Source organism: Mixophyes fleayi, chromosome 11, assembly GCF_038048845.1.
Source record: "Mixophyes fleayi isolate aMixFle1 chromosome 11, aMixFle1.hap1, whole genome shotgun sequence".
NCBI lineage: Eukaryota > Metazoa > Chordata > Amphibia > Anura > Limnodynastidae > Mixophyes > Mixophyes fleayi.
The window spans coordinates 42,519,496-42,539,235 of NC_134412.1; the positions used below are offsets into that span (position 1 = coordinate 42,519,496).

The following is a 19,740-nucleotide window of genomic DNA, read 5'->3' on the forward strand; positions in this document are numbered from 1 at the left end:
ACTGCCCCCTACATCTCTAACCTCCTCACCATTCACACTCCTACCTGCTCTCTGCGCTCAGCCAATGATCGTCGCCTCTCCTCCACTCTCATTACCTCTTCCCACTCCAGAATCCAGGACTTTTCCTGTGCAGCCCCTCTGCACTGGAATGACCTCTCTCGTTCCATCCGTCTCTCTCCTACTTTGTGCTCCTTCAAACGTGCACTGAAAACTCACCTCTTCCGTAAAGCCTACCATATACTTAAACACCTCACCTCCTCCACTCGCTCTTCCTTCTCTCCCTTTGCCTCTTCTGGCTCCCCTTGTGCCTGTTCTGTCTACCCTCCCTTAGGATGTAAGCGGACATGAGCAGGGCCGTCTTCCCTCCTGTCTTCTCACCTGTTCTTCTACTCCATGCTTATTGTATTAGCCCGTGTGGAGCTTCTGAAGTATTGGTATTTTTGTTTATTGTTCTGTAAGGTTTCACCCTGTATAGTCTACTGTTTGTACTGTGTACGACGCTGCAGATACCTTGTAGCACCTAACAAATAAATGATAATAATAATAATAATATCAGTGTCTGATACTAAATACTTGTTGCTTCATTTCTCAAAAATAGGACACAAGTTTGCAAACCATACATTATAGCCATGCTAGACAAATGTCAAATACTTAACCCCTGGATGAGACAGTGGCCTAAGACATTTGACAACGGACAGGATTCAGGCTATCCAGGACATGACACTACCACAGAACCAGCAACAGATTTGTACTTTCTTAGGGATGTGTGGGTACTGTAGATCCTGAATACCATGTTTTCTCTATATTGGCTTAACCAGTGCAAGAGTTAGTCTCATCATCTAAACCTGAGCTTGCATCACATACAGAGGAGTCAGAGCAGGTGCTTAAGTCAGAGTTTGACTAAAGCATCTCCCCTAGGAATAACCGATAACGAAAAACCTTTTGAGTTATGCTGTACAGAAGCTGCTGGTTGTGCTGTAGGAGTCTTAACATAGATATATAGCGATGCAAGCCAACGGGTAGCATACTACAGTGCACAATTGGACACTGTGCCAAGATCTCTCTCTATGTGTTTAAGAAGTGTAGCAGCAAATGTTCTTCTGGTGAGTAAGAGTAAGGACATAGTACTGGGACATGATTTAACTGTCTATACATCAGATGTGGTATCTGCCCTCCTAAATTTTGCCAAAACTAGGCATGACTCGTAAGTAACATTTGCGAAATGTGCCATGAGATGCAAGGAAGGATAGGAGACTCTAGCTGAAGGTGAATTTGGCAGGTATACAGATGCACGATTGTATGGAATATTTGAATCCGACCTTTACTATAAAAGCTGAACCCCTTGGCCCACCTCACTTAACTTGTGGGATTGAGAAGGGCATGTGAGTTGGTAGAGGATAAATCAGTCAATATAGACACTGATTTTAGGTACACCTTTGGGGAAGTGCATGACAATGGGGCTCTATGGCATCTTAGAAACTTTATGACAGCAGCAGACACACCAGTAGCGCACTCACATCACATAAAAAGGACTTCTGACAGTGATACAACTACCGAAGGAAGTAGCTATTAGAAAGTGTAAAGCAAACACATACGACAGGGACCCCATATCACTTGGTAATAACAGAGCAGATGCAAGGAAACACGTGCCGTCATCATTGCTTTGCACAAAAAGAGCTTCACAGGCAAGGATATTGTTGCTAGTAAGATTGCACCTAATTAACCATTTATCTGATCATCAAGAACTTCAAGGAGAGAGGTTCAATAGTTGTTAAGAAGGCTTCAGGGCGCCCAAGAACGTCCAGCAAGCTCCAGGAAATCTCCTAAAGTTGATTCAGCTGAGGGATCGGGGCACCACCAGTGCAGACCTTGCTTAGGAATGGCAGCAGGCAGGTGTGAGAGCATCTGCATGCACAGTGAGGCGAAGACTTTTGGAGGATGGGCTGGTGTCAAGAAGCCAGCAAAAATCCACTTCTCTCCAGGAAAAACATCAGGGACAGACTGATTCCTCAAAAGGTACAGGGATTGGACTGCTGAGGAGTGGGGCAAAGTCATTTTCTCTGATGAATTCCCTTTCAGATTGTTTGGGGCATCTGGAAAAATGCATGTCTGGAGAAGGAAAGGTGAGCGCTACCATCAGGCCAGTGTCATGCCAACAGTAAAGCATCCTGAGACCATTCATGTGTGGGGTTGCTTCTCAGACAAGGAAGTGGGTTCACTCACAATTTTGCCTAAGAAAACAGCCATGAATAAAGAATGGAACCAAAACATCCTCCAAGACCAACTTCTCTCAACTATCCAAGAACAGGCAAAAGTGATAACCAAGAAGCTTGGGTATCAAAACATCAACATTTTGGGTCCATAACCAGGAAACCCCCCAGGCCTTAATCCCAATGAGAACTTGTGGTCAATTCTCAAGAGGCGGGTGGACAAACAAAAACCCCCAAATTCTGACAAACTCCAAGGGGCATATTCAATTGTTGGCGTTACTGCCTAAAGTAACATGGCGCACGCACTATTACCGTCATTACGATAATAGTGCGCGTAAATACCGTCATTACCGTACACTTCATGCTGGATTTCAGCTCGCGGCTCAGGAAGCTGCGAGCTGAAATCAGACTTAGTATATGTCACGGGCACTAGGAGTTGCTTACCCGAGTTTCACCAGATGGAACTCTGCTAGAGAGGCGGGGTTATGGCACGCACCTCAAAGCAGGCAGGTGAATGATTGGAGCGACACAACAGCAGGAGAGTAGAGATAGTCTGAGGAAGTCAGCGACTTGCAGCTATGGTTAGAGGAAAGTCAGCGACTTGGAGCAGTAAACTGGAGGCTGAAGATAATGTAGACACGAGGAGTGGACGTGGATAGGTGATGGTAGGTAGAGGAGGAGTCACTGGTCTGCGTACAGCAAGTTGTACCACTGTAGTGATGGGAAGAATAGTACTGGTGCAGGTAGGTAGCAGGGTAGTCGGTGGTCTGCGTTCAGCAAGTTGTACCACCACTATGGTTTGGAGTCTGGTCCAGGTGTAGGTAGGTAATAGGAGAGTCAGTGGTCTGCGTATACCAAGTTGTACCACCGCTGTGATAGGACTTGTCCAGGTGCGGGTAGGTAGCAGGGAAGTCAGTGGTCTGCGTGCAGCAAGTTGTACCACTGCTGTGAGAAGGAATGAGGACTTGTCCAGGTGCAGGAGAGTGAAGTTGAAAGGCAAACTGTGGCTGTATGGAAACAGCGCGAGTAGAGCAATGTCTTGTGAGGCAGAGATGGAAGGCACAATGAATAGTCTGTATGGAGTAGATGCCTTGCAGTGAGGAGAAGTTGGTCACAGCAGATATGCACAATAACGCTAAGTAGAGCGTGAGGAGATATCGTAGCTTGAGTGAAAGCTTGTCCTAAATGAAGCAATGCAGTAACACAGTCTATATGGGTACTTGTACCCTGTGCAGCAAACAACAATGGAAACAACTGGTATGCGAGCAATAGGCAATAGTCAATAGTCAGTAGAGCATACCCAGTTGTGTAGATCCGGAATCAGCTGAGAAGTGAAGCGTTGTAGCGGTATGGGAACCGCCGCTGAGTTGAGCAGGGAGCAGCGTGGAAGCTGAAGCACGAGTAGAGCTGAAAGCAGTTGGAAACTGTACACACGAGTAGAGCTGGAACAGTTTGGAAACTGCACACAGTACTCCTGTGTGCAGTTTCCAAACTGCTTCCAGCTCTACTCGTGTGTACAGTTTCCAACTGCTTCCAGCTGGAAGCAGCTTGGAAACTGCACACAGGAGTAGAGCTGGAAGCAGTTTGGAAACTGCACACAGGAGTAGAGCTGGAAGCAGCTTGGAAACTGCACACAGGAGTAGAGCTGGAAGCAGCTTGGAAACTGCACACAGGAGTAGAGCTGGAAGCAGTTTGAAAACTGCACACAGGAGTAGAGCTGGAAGCAGTTTGGAAACTGCACACACCTATAGAAGTTCACTGGGAGTGAGACTTCAAGATCAGGCCACTACCTAAGGCTGCAGGTGCCTTAAGTAGGGAGGGGTGATTGATCCATCAATCACATTAGTGGTCAGGTGTAGTTGTTAAAGGGACCTGCGCATGCCCAGTGCGACAGGATGGCGGACGGCCGCGGTTCCACACAGGTGTGAGCGGGAAAGTTGGAGAACCACGTACCAGAGTGGAGGCACTCACACTCCGGTGAGTGACAGTATGACCGTAATAACGGTAATACTTTTTCCGCGGCGGAAACTGCCAACAATTGAATATGCCCCCAAGCATTGATTAGCTAAGAATGGGTGGCCATCAGTCAGTATGTGGCCCAGAAGTTGATTGACAGCATGCCAGGGCAAATTGCAGAGGTCTTCAAAAAGAAGGGTCAACACTGCAAATATTGACTCTCTGCATAAACTTAATGTAATTGTCAATAAATGCCTTTGACACTTATGAAATGCTTGTAATTTTACTTCAGTATACTATAGCAACATCTGACAAAAAGGTCTAAAAACACTGAAGCAGCAAACGTTGTGAAAACCAAAACTTGTGACATTGTCAAAACATTTGGCCATGACTGTACAGAGAAAAGAGCAGAGGGTCAAGGACAGAGACTTGGCCATTAGGAAGAGGGGGGAGAAAGAGTCTGAAGCAGAGATGCTAAAAGATTGGCTAGAGTGAGATGAGGCAGACCAGGAGAGAGCAGTTTCGTGAGCTAGAGAGTAAAGAGTGGTGAGGAGAAGACAATGAGCAACGGTGTCAAAAGCTGCAGAAGGGTTGAGGTTTGCGAGAAGGGAGAACTGACCTTTGGACTTAGCTGAGAGTAAGTTGTTTGTTACTTTAGCGAGGGTCGTTTCAGTTGAGTGAAGGGGATGGAAGCCAGACTGGAGAGGGTCAAGAAGAGAGTGGGAAGAGATAAAGTGGTTCAGACTATTGCAGGTAGTTTATAGAGAGGATACAGTAAATAGTGAATTAAAAGGAAAAAGTGGTCAATGGAGTGCATGAAGAAACAAAATAAAATCCAGACAATGAACATATAAATATAACTATTAAATGGTGTATAAGTCAAATGTATTTTATCACCACAGTGGTTTCTCCATAAGATCCAACTGAGGAATCCGTGCATGGTGGTGAAACACGCTTGGACTTCTAAATTTTGATTTCCCCCAATCTTTCTCATTTCTATATCTTACACAAACAGACTTCTAATTTTGTCTTGCAAAATACACACGCATATATTTACTTTTCACTTGTCATATTGCCTCCACACCCTTCTATTCACATGTATTCCTTGGCATCCTAGATTCTCTGACCACCAGCACATCATCGAAAATGAAACTGGAGCACACCACCCCTCCAGACATCGATCTACAAGACACTTGCAATGCTCCACTGCTGCAATAGGATAAATACTACTTTTTTCTAGTCTTACTAGGTGGAAGATACACATATTACATGTTTTGTAATGATCACCCACACTCCCTAGCCACACAGCCAGACACATTAGTATACCTACCATTTTGTGTGGACAGTGCTCAGTGCTGTGGATCTCAGATCTAAAATTAGTGGAAATAAGTTTAAAGTCAAGAGTTTTGTGAAGATGAGGGGTTTATCTGGCCCAATGCTACCCACTTCACTCCTGCTGGCTACCCATGAGTGCTTTCCTAATCCAGGGAAGCCTACCCAGTACCTTCTAAGGTTATTATTAGCCACTCAGGCAAATGCAGTTAGAAAAGTACAACAGTACATTTATTGTAATAAAAACAATCACTAGAATATTATGTACACACAGTAAATACATGCCAGGCAGGTTTACCACATCTGTCCCCTACCCAAATAGCTTAAGGAGCTACAGTCATCTGGATGGCCTTACTTAAAGTCGGAGTGTGGAGTTTTTCTCTTAGCTGCAGCTGTAGTCCATTGGTAGAGAATGAAAACTCAAAACCAGCTACACTACCCCTTTCATGAATCCAAACTCAGAATGAATATCACCTTCCCCCCCTGGAGTGGCTCCTTATATCTAGGGTCAAATTTCCACAGTGCTTTCCACTCCATGGGTAAACCCCTGGATCTCTATCTGTTTAAACATTGGTGGGCCCTGGATCAGGGAGAAGTGGAAATAAGCTGTTTCCACAAAAGCCCCCAGCTGGAATGCAGATAAAACATCTGGTATAGTCCTATGAAGAACAATGGATGTCGATTGGCCTCCCCCACCTCCAAAGTTAGGGTAGCAGTCAGTGCCTCCTAAAATAAACCCTTTACACTACTTTGTGATGTCACAGGATCCCCAGTTGTTCCATGCATCCTGTAGAGAAAGGGGGGGTGGGGAATGAATGCAGCTCCAGCCCCCTCACCTGTATCCTGGACACCACCTGATCTTTACCCATCTTTACCCATAACCCACCTGGCTTTAATTTGAGAACAATGCATAACATCACCTAATCAACAACCAACACGTTTTTACAATGAGTAAAAAAGAATGAAGAAGTCTCTTATCTAGGCATGGCTACAATGGCCACTTATCCACATCTAATTACATGTGTCTACAGTGTCTAATTATAATTAGACACTGCAGTTGTACTCTGTTCAGCTGGAGAACAAAAGCAAGGGCTATAAAAAGTAAATGCTATAATCCACATTTTGTGAAAAACAAGGGACAGGTTGGTTAGGGTGATATTAATACCTTGTTTCACAAGTTAGTATTACATGCAACAGTACATTTGTGGTTTATTTAGTATAATGTCCTTGCAGGATTCAATATGTTATATAACAAAATTATTGACAGTGCATCTATTAAATAGTCAACCTGTGTAACACATGAGAGTTGCTGTCCGCAGAGTAATCCAAATCTCATATACAACAATGCTAAAAACAAAGAACATTTTTTAGACATTTTTTGGCTTTATGTGCTTTATGTGGATCGATTCATGGATTGCCTGTTACATGACAATCTTATTTCACTAATTAATGACTCTGGACAATATATATTAGGGAATCCCCCACTACTAATTTTGCTCATGTGCTATTGAAGAGAATCTCTCAAAATGCATAGACAGAACACAAGATATTGGTTGGTTCGGATCTGCTACGGTGGGTGGGTAGCAGCCCAGTGCTCACCTATTTATGGTCTTCAACATGTAAGTGTATTTTAATTGTTCTTTAATAAATTAAAATGGATTGATCTATTTCAAATTGTGAGGCCACGCGTCTCCATAACTGTATATTATGGTCTATGCCTTCTTGCTGCCTTTCAGATTTTATTACTATGATGTTGTTCTTATGAGTTTGGTTGAACATGTCAGTATAATACCTTACGTTATTATGCTGACATTGAGGTTATATATGATCTACACAGGTTATTCTTAAAGGTCGCCAAGTGGGTTGTTATTATTGAGCTTTATTTATAAGGCATCACAAGATTTCCACAGCCCCGTACAAAAACTGACAGTGGACCATACAAGGTTACAGTACAGAATAAACAAAAAATACCAGTACTTCAATAGCTCCAAAGTTTAGAATTGGAGAAGAACAGGGAGAGAGACAGGAGGGAAGAGGGCTCTGCTCATAGATGCTTACATCCTAAAGGGAGGGCAAACAGACAGGAGGCATAAGGAGATCAATCACAAGAGGAACAAGAAGCGGGACAAGGGAGGAAAGTGAGAACAAGCATGGAGAGAAGGGTAGGTGGATGGCTGGTAGGCTTTGAGGAACAGATGAGTTTTACGTGCCATTTAAAGGTGCACAAATTAGGGGACAGTCAGATGGAGAGTGGGAGGTCGTTCCAATGGAGGGGGGAGGTCTGGGAGAAGACTTGGATTCTGGAGTGGGATGAGGTGATCAGATTGAAGGAGAGACAACAGTCATTGGCCGATCGCAGGGAACGGGATGGAGTGTGAATGGAGGAGGAGGTTGGAGATGTATGGGGCGGTGGAGGGGGAGAGGGCCTTGTAGGGGTGAGTAGTTTGAAAAGGATTCTGTAGGGGGAAGGGGAGCCTATTTAAAGCAAGGCAGAGGGGAGGTAGTATCAGGGAGCAAACTTCCCACGGAATCAACGGTCTCCAACCACCAGGGAAGAACACCAAGGGAATAGGTCTTACCACCTGTCCACCTATCATAGCTTGACTACCACTCCTAGTCCACCCTCCTTTAGCCCCACCACTGTGGGGTTATTAAGGTGGATATAACCTGTGATTGAGGTTGACCGTGAATCGATAGGATGCTGTGGCTGTGTGACTCTGCAAATCTGCCAAAAGCAGAAAGGTATTGCGCTGGGTCTACCTTGTGGTTGGTAGGAAGTCTGCCTAGGTGATTTTCAGGAACTCATTAAGACACACAGTCCTGACACCTCCCGCTCTTTTATACCTACATACAAGATCCAGCCATTCTGTCAGATAAAATGGTGCAGCCAATAGCTCTACCCCATGGAGCATCCAAAGAAGCCATGTGAGATACATAAATAGCTACATGTTAATATTTTAGAATGATTACAGATTATAAGAAAATGTTTTATATATGTAGTGAAAGTTCTGTTGTACAATAATTCCTTTTTACATCTTGCATTTATAGTATCTAATTTTATGTAAACAACTTTTTACATATTATTTGTCCTTCATGATACAATCTCCATGTAATGAATGCCACACATTTCTGTAATAGAGAACTACTTTATTCTCTGTACAATATTTCAATATAATATATTGTCTAATATATATTCTAAAAAGTGAATGGTATTTAGTGGTCTATTTTTTCCAAGCAAAGTGAGTATGTGGTAAGTTTGTCACATAGAGGGGACAGCAACTTAGTCATAAGCAAATTAATCTACCAGTATGTTCGCATTGGGGAAAAATAGAACTGAAGGACCCCATGTAAGCACTGGAAGTTACATATCCTATATATAGAGAGCCTTGGTCAAAATCAAAACCAAGGTCTCAGCGCTGTGAGGAATAAAGATATAAAGCATGTCATATATAACAAGTTTTGCCAGGAAAAAAATACATTAAGAGTTTCCACTAATAATCAGACATACAACAGCTTCTTTGGTCACCTCCCTTTTATTTTGTTAATAAATGTGATATGGTTGGGATTGGACATAAATGTGATACAATTACATTTTACATATGCCATAATTTCCCAGAGTAAAATAACAGCAAGCTGTAGGTTAGGTCATTAATTTAGTGATATTCATTGGCCCTGACAAAACCATTAACAGACCATAAAGAATGGTTGGAACATAATGCATCCTTGCGATAGGACTCCAATCAATTTTGAAGTATGCAAGTTTTCATTGCTGAATGTGTATAAGGCTTTTGAAATTTTGATCTTGATTGATTTCATATACAAATGAATATTTTTTTTTCTATTTTCAATGCATAACAATGTAAAGGCACATATGGCATACAGGATTAACAAAACAAAGGTGTCCCTGGCAAAAGAGGTAATATAGCCAAGGTTTAACCAATTCACTATATATATTTATTTTGTTGTTGTCCCAGATAGTCAAAATGGCCCTCTTGTCATTAAAAAAAAACAACAAAAAAACACAACAAAAAAACGAAGCACCATACAAATGGTCAAATAACAAAAAAGATTTAAAACAAATTATTTAATACTCTTATGAATTTGTAAATCAATACAGAAGTACAAAGATCTCTTTGTCTGGTCGAAATGGAGTAAACCTGCATAAGAAATGTCTACAGGTTGCATTTTTAAAAGTCAATGTTGGAGACTTGGTCTGACCATTAGGCTTGAGTGCTGCTTTCCTTCTGCAATTTTGCTTTTGCTACCTTGAAATGTTTTTAAAAAAAAATAGTAATGTCCCAGAAAAACATAGAAATAAAATATCAATTAAATGTTTCGTTCCCCAGTTTTATTTAGTTGAAGTCACTAAGGGGGGAATTCAATTCCCCCCAAAGTACCGCCGCGTTAAAGCTATTACCGCTATTATGGCAAGTTTAATCCGGCTTCCTGCTGGCAGCTCAGGGAGCTGCGAGCAAAAAGCCGGCGTTAAAACTACCATTATACCGGTATTTACGCGCACTATCACCATAATAACGGTGATAGTGCGCAGGCCGCGTTAGTTTTTCAAGCAACGCGGCCAATTGAATTCCCCCCTAAAAGTCAAATATGGACTGCAAAAGTGTAAAACCACAGCATAAATACATTTTAGTGTTATTGCCTGCCTAGGTGCAATTGCACCTGTTTATTCAGGAAAACACAGTTCTGCTGACCAGAATGAGGGAGGGAGAGAACATTTTGTGGCTTAGAGCTTTTTAATGAGATAAATGGCTGGAGAGAGCACAATTACAGATGTGTTCCCTGCTTTAGAGAATGGCACAAAGCCTTTTTCTTTTTGCAAAAAGACTAGAAATTTCTGGCACTTTGGAGGTTACTTTTATGGGAAGCATTTTACACTGTCCAGTTGATATGATGTGGGGAAGCACATTAGGGGAAATTAAAAAAAAATACATGACACATGCGATAAGGACTGTACTGATCTCCTTGATCTCATGATTAATTTAAGACATACATGAAGCTAAGACAACCAGTATTTTAGCAGAAAAGCTTAAATAAAAATGGGGCTTGCCTTAAAGTGTTAGTAAGATAGACATTTTTTCGCTTTCCATAATGTGTATTATGAGGTGCGGCTGAAAACTTTAAAACTGCTCCTGTTAAATCACGATGCACCTTTGAAAGACCTGAAATGTACTAGATGGACAAGTAGGTAAAGTTGCACACAAAGGGTCTGTACTTTTTGCGATTCATAATTGACCCTTAGTGTGGTTATTTAACGGTGAGGATCACTCACTGAAAAAAATGGAGGTCTTTAATGTGTACTGGAGTGTCATGCTCAACCACATATATACACTGTTCCCCATACGTGACATTTTTGGGACTATAGTCTGTTTTATGAATGCGTCTGTTGTAAAGTATAAAAGTAATTTCAAAGTACTGCCTACTCTAAGTTTAGAACCATCTCCTTAATTGTTTACAAAATTCCTTTTATTTGTTAAAAAATACAGCTCATCTTGCATAATTAAGTTGAACAAATTATAGGAAATTCGAGATGATTTTTGTATGTCACATTGAACCGGATTTAGGATTTAGTTCATGAAGTGCAGTGGATGCCCTGCAGAACACACTTTGGGGCAAATTCAATTGAGCTCGAATACCGTGGCCACGCATTTGTTAATAAGGTACCGCAACATTGTGGATTTCCCTTCGCAACCCTATGGGGTTTAACGGAAATCTGCAATGTTGAGGTAACGTGGAGTGCCTTTGGATCCATTTTGGAGGAGCGTCGCGCTTAATTGGTTATGCCCCTTTGGATCTCACATCTGTGCATCTTTTGGGAAATACCTCTTTTCTAGAAGTGTGCCTAAGACTTGAAGACTTGCACTATACAAAGGTAAATGTCATATCAAGAGTCTAACCACGTTAGAACGATTTCTTCATTCAAATAAACATTTTAGATTTTACTAAACTCCTTTGTTTAGCCTCATTTATAGCTTAAACTAATTATGGGAGGGAGTGACAGCTGAACTGCTTTTATTAGATGTGACACACAGTGATTGAAGTGAAACAGAAGTAGCAGTATGAAATTTAACAGTTGTACAATCAAAGCAGTAGAAGTGGTCATATGGCATAATACCGAATACCAGCTCACTTCGACCACTGACAACACTCATGTTTTTTTTTTTACATTTGTAAAAGCAAGCTTAGAAATTCCCTTCTTAACCAAATTTCACCCGATACCCATCAGTTAAGAGTGATTGTTAAAATGAAGTCCTTTAGTGGAGTTACAAGTTCTACACGCCCCCCCCCCCCCCCCGACAGCAAGGAATGCCCCCCAAAAATGCTCTCTTCTGACCTCTTTAAATCTTTTTGGTTTTGCTTCACAAAACTAAGCATTAGTCCATAATTAGCAAGAAAAGATCTCACTGTGCCAAATGTTTGCATCCGCCAGTGCAAACTCTCATTTTTCAAAAACACCATCAAACCAATGCACTGTGGTGGATATCTAGGTGTAGCTACGTCAACTAAGGCGCACAGCACCAGAAAATTATATTGTGCACTATGCTTTGGCTGTTTTGTGCAAAATTGTGTTTTGAAAGTCCACTGGTTTATATCAGCCTATTAATGCACTGTCCCACATAAAATGTGCAGAGCTGGTAAAACTCTTATCACTGAAAGCAATAACCAGCATCTGATTTCTATCACCAGATTTCCATTGAAAAAAAACAAAAAAACAGGTTATTTTGTGTTTATAAGAGAGGCATTGGAAATTAGATGTGTTCTGCAAAACATCCTGGTTTTGCATCTGTTAACTTGAATGGACCTCCTAGCCCAGTTGAAAGTGCAAGTCTACCCTTCGATCAAGGGCTGGCTGGGCTAGGAGGCATCTGCCCTCCCGTCCGGTCCAATAATGGGCTACTGTGTCACCTACATTTTTTTCCTTTTAAATAGGCTGCTGAGTCGAGACTTTCTCCCCCGGCTAAAATTTGCCAGGCCTTCCCTGCCTCCACATCATGGAAGTGCACCTAGGTGTGTGGAAAGGTGAAACAATTCTGAGGAGGCTAATTGAAACACTTAAAATATCACAATAAAGTACTATTTTCATTAAAAAAAACTGTTCTATTTTGCACCTAAAATACAGCTTGGTTTTGTTACTTTTATGGCTTACATTAATCATGTGTGTAAAGAGTCATCAGGACTGTCTTCATTACATTTGACAATTGTGTATTTAACTTTTTATTATATTTCTCAGTATGCATAGAAGTGTGCATCTCTGCAGAAGTGCAAGCACAAAACAGGGTCCACTAAGAGAATAGGATGAGATCCCACAAAAAACACCTCCTTACTACTTTATTTCATTACAACAATCTTGCTCAGCAAAATGAAATCTCATTCCTACACTTTTACGCAAAATGAGGTGGATTGGTACATCCAGTCTATACTTCTATACACTCCAGCAGCAATGTAGGTGCACTTGCTCAAATTGAGGTCCCAAGGCTGCTTAGCACTATGGAGCGGCCATTTTGCACTTTGCAAATTTACCTTCCCGTGTACACATGCTAAACTAGAAAGTCTCCACAAAGTCCATCCACTTAAGTCTATAACAGTGAAATCTCCAAATTGCATTTTGGTGCATAATTAGGCACACTATAAGCTACTTTCTAGCCCAAATTATACAATAAAGAGGTCCAGCTATCGCCTTCAAACTTGTACCCGTAAAAATAGGAATTAGTGCGCAAAGCAGAAAAAAAAGGCATTTGTGTTGAGTCTTTGCAATTTTCAATGTGCTTGGTTCTACATGAACCTTGGATATATATAATTACCGCTCACTTGGCTATACATGTGCACTCAATTAGCTTGGAGAATAATCAAATAATTAGTGGTAACAATGTAGCTATCTATAATTTTGCAGCACAGTGAGAAGTGACAAGCTATTGAAAGGAAGATAAAAAAATTATTTCGGCATCACAATATGGATATAACCTACTTAAAGATGTATAAAAACAAATGAACATTTTGATGTGTCCCTTTAATGATGAAAAAAATATATATATTTCCTCTGTTTTGGTTCATGAGGAGCATTTAACTGAATAATTATAGCTTGGACTGTGCATTAATTCATGAACTGCGTGTAACCCTCAGCTCCTGTGACGATTACATCCATCCAAATCCGCATGGCCTCTGGAGAAGGAGCTACCATATAATACAGCCGATCATGGGTTTTGACACAGAAGGTCAGTGCTGGGTTGGGACTCTGTGAGAGAAACAAAAATTAGAAAAACATTAATCTATCTTTAATTAATGGTAGAATAGAAGTAACAAAGAGGCTAGCATAAATTCTAAATATTACCTGTAATAATAATGTGTAGTGCACAGGAAATCAAAATTATATTTTATATATATATCAACTAATATTTCAACAAATAAAAATCTAAGAATGTGTGATTATGCAGATGTAAATGTAAACCAGTATGCTAAATACAAATACACACTACATTAAAAGCTGTGTACACACATTAACCCACCTCCTTCAACAGGGGTACAGAGAGAAAATCGGATATCTGCTACAGATGACAAGAGAGGAGTTCAGTGCAAAATAATATTAAAGATTAAATCCTAATTTCATAGAGAGCAAAATACACACTAAGGGGCATTTACAAACCACAAAAACCGTGGACCCGCAATGTTTGTTTATAACCACTGTGCTGGATCCCCTATAAATAACTACTAGTATAAATTTATTTAAATTAGTGGCACAGTGCGCCGATATATACAATTGCAAATGTACTGATTTTTGTGTTAGAAAAGTATTGCAGTAGGCATATGTTGGAGGAAAAGTGTTTTTGTAAGGAAGAAAGAAAATTCCATGCTAATTAGGCCTTTTCATTTGTAAATGACCTCTCTTAGCCTGAATGCATAGGAGAGGGTCCTTAGACTTTAATACTGTATCTTAGAAAGATAGGAAACCTAACAGCAAGTAATTTAGGAAATCAGACTGATATAAATTTTGTTAAGTTTAAATTGCATTTAAATCCAAGTACAGAGAACATATTACATCCTGATGCTAATCATTGATGTAATATCGCAGACTTTGTTGAGCCAGGTAGCAAAGGGAACTGGTTTACCCCATGCCAACATGTATCAGAAACAGTAAAACAGCTGTTTGACCATGTAATATATTATACTATCTGTACATCTAGATGATCACTAGTACCTCCAACTAGTGTATAAAGGTCCTTCTAAGTACCCTTGAACAATAAACATCACTGATTTAAGATTCTGCCTGACGCCTATTGCCTGCTGTATCCTGTGACCAACAGATAAGCGCTTACACTCTAATCCGTTCCCTGGATTTCCTGTGTTGAACCCAGCGCCACTGTGCCAATGTTCTGCCCGCTACCCAGCAGTTCTGATCCATAATAAGCAGTCAGGAGGTACCAGCCAACCCACAGCAAAAAAGCACTGTAGCAGCTATACCAGCTAACCCTGAAGAAAGCGATTCTAGGCACCGTAAAATGCCAAGTGGTGACAGCAAGATTCGCAGTCGGCGAGTGTATGGTGGCAAGATGACACCAGTAGGAGTGGTCAGTAACTGTCGGGTTTCTTTCTCACCGTACATAACCAACAAAACTGTGCAGGAAAAACATCTCTTCATGATTCTTCCCCAATAGACTTTGGATGGACAAAGTAAGCCCATCCAATCACAAGCACAAGTGTGGCAAATAGTTCAACAAAAGCATTTTAAATTGCATGGTCACTTTACGGTCTTTCATAACCCCCTATAAAAAGACTTTCTACCCTATATATTTCCCAGAGTATCTGGCTGCCTGAAATATTTGATGAAGGTTCAAAGTCCTGTCAACTAGCAGTTTAGAACTAACCCTATATTCATTTAAAATATCTATTTTTCTCCTACAATACTGACATTTATATTGATGTATGGCTAAAATTGTTTATGAGAGTGAGGAGACATTGGGACTATCTTTATTCTAGTTCATGTGTTTGAGGCTTTCTATTACATTGGTGAAGGTGTGCCCACAGAAGTGTGAATGGTTAAAAATGTGTACCACGTGGGTGTGGCTTAACAGCCATACTTGTCAGTCAAATTATCCATCAGCTCTCCACCAGCCAAGCACTTATCGCTGGCATCGGTGTCTTGTTCCCCTAAATAGGCTTCAGAACACGGCCATCAGCGGAGCCGCTCTCTCCCACACACCTGGGAGTGTGAATTTTCTCTGTAGTAGCCCTACATCACCCAGACAGTGTTGAGGCCTACAGCACTGTGGATGCACGAATTGGTGCGGACCGCGCCCTAGTTCCTGGTTAGCTGTCCAGACCCTCTTATCACACTGGAGCCTGTAATGCCTACCCTTCCGACATCTACTGCTTCAATTGGAGCCGGTCTTCTTACTACTTCATCATGTCGCCTGGCTCCATGAACAGGTGAGCTTAGACTCGCAGCTTAGCCCCCCAGAGCTGAACTGAACACTTGCTGGCTCCTCCCGGACTCTTACCTGTCAGACGCACTTGCCTACCCTCCACGCCTGGCTGGGACCCTCAAAATGTGCTCTTTCCCCTGTCAACGAAAAACGTAAGTCCCTGGCACCCGTACTTCCGGTCCCTGATGTGCACCATGGGCTCTGGTCCTTGGAGCCTCCTAGGGTTCTCTCAGACTGCAATCTGGTCTCTGTTCTAGCCCTATATGGTGGCTTGAAGATTTCCAGCCATCTAGTTGTACTGACCTAGACAAGCTGCAGGCTGTTTGAACTCAGACACAACATCGGGTTACATTAACTCACCATTTGCCTACATTGGTCACATATCTGACTTGGATCTGTATGTGCCATCAGCACTTGAACTTATCCTATTCGACACGGATATCCTCTCAATTCTGCTCTAATATTTTGCACGCTGATTACCTGCAATATCAACACCTTGCTTTGCAGCGCCGGTGCTAGGGTTCACGGCGCCCTAGGCAAAATAACGCCGCCGCCGCTCGCTCCCAGCCCGCTCACCCTCCCGCACACCAGATAAAAGAATAATTAATTAAATGTTACTTACCTTTTCTTCCTCTAGCTGCTCCTCGCGATGCATGCTGAGAGGGGATGGGAGAACTCAGAGGCGCCGCCGGACAAACTATCACATGATAGTCAGTGATCATGTGTGACTAGTGTGAGATGGAAAAACAGCGGCGGCACCCCACCGCTGCTGCCCTTCTCTCCTGAACCGCTGACTAGATTAGAAAATCTAGTCAGCGGCGCCCTGCAGGTCCCGGCGCCCTAGGCAACTGCCTAAGGTTACCTAATGTGAGCGCCGGGCCGGTTGCTTTGGTTGAATACACCCTCTCCACTTGACTCTCATCATCTAACTTGAAGGGGTGCTGCATCACTATCCCTTCCTGTGAACCCTTGCAGAAATCAGTGCATTTATCCTATCTGTGTATATTGGCTCCGTATTGCTAGCATTTGAGCCATTGCTGTAGGACACTGCTGCCATCTAGTGTCTAATCTGTCACACTACATCTTGTGCTTATTCAGATCTCACAGACAGTGCTTAATTAACAAAGTGCTTACTAGATAAACATGTAATTTACTACCTTATCCATGCTTGTAGGATCCTACACCCTTTCAGCTGTACACCAGCTGCACACTGTCTCAGTCTTGCTGACCTAAAGAGAACTGCTTGACTACTCTACTACGGAGAAATACTCTAACCTAATTGCTGCTCATTCCGTAACATTTAGTACCTACCTATGACGATATCTTTAACATAGGAGGTCTCTGACGAATACAGTCTGTGTAATCAACACTGCCTGGGAGTCATGGCTCCAAAAAAATTAAACCCGACAAACCAATTCCACCAGTGAACTACTTCGGCACTGGCTCAATGACATCTTTGTTCAAATCAGCTGCATCCCATGCCGCGTCGCAGAAGTGCACTAAGCCTCCCAGACCTCTCCGGCTAGGACACAACCAGATCCATCTGGCGCTCCGGTTGACACACAGGCCTTGGAAATAAATGGCCCTGTTATTTTGGAGTCCATTCATTCTCTGTTGACAGTGATAAAAGCGACATCACCTCTGAACTTAGGGCCTCAATCAAAGAAATTCAAGCTGAAGTAACCCACTTGAGAGCCAGAATGTACCAACTTGTACACAAAATGGAGGAACTTGTGCCTTCGCATAATGACTCGATATCTGCTCATGACCTCCTGCAGGAAGAAGTTACTGGGATTAATGACAAACTGGTGGATCTTGAGGACAGACCGCGGCACAATATCAATATTTGGGGTATCCCTGACTCTGTCTCTAACTATGAATTATATGAATTTGCCACGGACCTGTTCCATAAACTATTGCCAATGGCCTTGACTAATGACGTCCTCAAACTGTATCCACCCTCTGCCCAAATCTAGGAATGCCCCGGACTCAAGATCCAAATATACTTCATTTTAGGTGCACTTCTACAGAATTAAAGAACAGATTCTGCATGCTTCGATACCCTCTTCTCCTACTTCAGCGGAGTTGGGGGATCTACAACTGTATCCGGATATATCTGCCGCTACTCTGGCGAAGCGCAGGCCGTTTCACCAGATTTTAGTGGCCTTACGATCGGCCAACATCCAATACCGCTGGGGCTTTCCGACAAAACTACTAGTCCAGGAATGGTACTTTGGTGGCCATACCGTCTCCCAACAAGGCCATTGTGCTGCTTAATAATTGGAATATCCAGATACAAGACCCAAAAGATACAAGGCAAGCCAAGTCGACAAGGAATGGTCTACAAGCAACACATGAAACTGTTTCCGTTTATTTCTCTGGTTGGAGTAGATATGTCTCACACTGATCCAAATCAGTACAGACAGAAACTCTGTATCCTCCAAATCTGCTTCCCTACCAAGGTTTGTTAGTTGGGGGAATCCCTATACCTCGCTCCTGGACACTCCCCTATTTTCCCACAGAGGTACACCAAGCTCCATTCTCTTACTCAACTGTTATGGTATTTTATAGTTACTGTTGCGTTACTGACATTACATACTGCACTCATATGTCTCACTTTTAGATCTCTTGGTACACTATATCTATGCCACAGAATTGACACATGATGAGCAAGCATATTTAATAGCTTGGTTTATATATTTTGTTTAGACTAGATTAGATTAGAATGCCCATGACCCAGGCACATGCCCCCACAGACAAACACTTCCTTTCTGCCACACCAATTACTCTATTCAGTGGCATAAGTGTTAGTTCACTTATGGGTACTATTTCAGTTTTTTCGGTCTATTTCCATCTTCTCTCACCTGTCCTTCACTTTTTTCCCCTAATTTCTTGGGAGACTGTTTGGAGATGTAAACAGCCCAGGTTAGATTTTTGGTTACGTGGTCTTAATCAATGTTATGATCTAGGAAAATGGTTAAATTTCTCTCTATAGATGCGAAAGGTCTGAACTCCCCTAATAAGCGGAGAAATGCCCTCAAGAGCTGTTCTTACTACATTATTTAATTTGGCCACCCGAGAAATGCTCGAAGCACGAATAAACTACCATTCCTAAACCAGGTAAAGATACTTTCCAATGCCATAATTACCGACCCATAGAGCTTCTCAAATGTGACCTCAAAATCTTTTATAGGCCAATTTCTAACCGGCTAAACCCTATTCTTCCCCAAATGATCCACTTAGATCAAGTTGGATTTTTGCCTGCAAAACAGGCACCAGATAATATGAAGAGATTATTAAACATTATTGAGACGCACACTGCTAGTTCCGTACCCCTACTACCGTCTCTAGACCCTGAAAGGGCATTCGATAGGATCCATTGGGAATATATGGCCGTGGTACTACCCAAATTTGGGTTTGGGGTATTTTTCCTCCAAGCCATCTTCACTCTCTACACTACTCCTTCAGTCAGGGTCATCAGCAATAGGTTACGCTCATCTTCCTTTCAGATCACTAATGGCACTAGACAGGGGTGTCCCCTCTCCTCAATAATCTTTGCATTCGCTATGGTTCCCCTGGCCACCAAGATTAAAATAACTGATGCAGTCAGAGGGTCCACTATTGGTTCCACCCACCACAAAAATCTGTCTTTTCGAGGATTATGTTCTCCTATTTGTCACGAAACCTGAGTCCTCATTGCCTGCACTATCCCAAATCCTACAGGATTATTCAGGTGTCTCCTATTATAAACTTAACACCTCTAAATCAAAGCCACTAGGTGTGGCCCTACCACACAACACTTTACGGTC

The 19,740-nt window shown here is 42.1% G+C and overlaps 1 protein-coding gene across 13 annotated transcripts in view; it reads right to left on the minus strand.

The window, feature by feature from the left end:
• Positions 1–9,012: 9,012 nt before the first annotated feature.
• PHLDB1 (pleckstrin homology like domain family B member 1) overlaps positions 9,013–19,740 on the minus strand; it is a 240,117-nt gene continuing 229,389 nt past the window's right edge. For 8 of the 13 annotated variants that reach the window (XM_075191275.1, XM_075191271.1, XM_075191274.1 and 5 more), the window contains 2 exons: positions 14,018–14,056; positions 9,013–13,746 (listed from right to left, as the gene is read on the minus strand). In XM_075191275.1, the coding sequence (XP_075047376.1) occupies positions 13,606–13,746; positions 14,018–14,056 (180 nt within the window). In that variant the 3' untranslated portion in view covers positions 9,013–13,605. The remainder of the gene's footprint in view (positions 13,747–14,017; positions 14,057–19,740) is intronic. The other 5 variants (XM_075191282.1, XM_075191278.1, XM_075191273.1 and 2 more) reach the window with 1 other exon arrangement.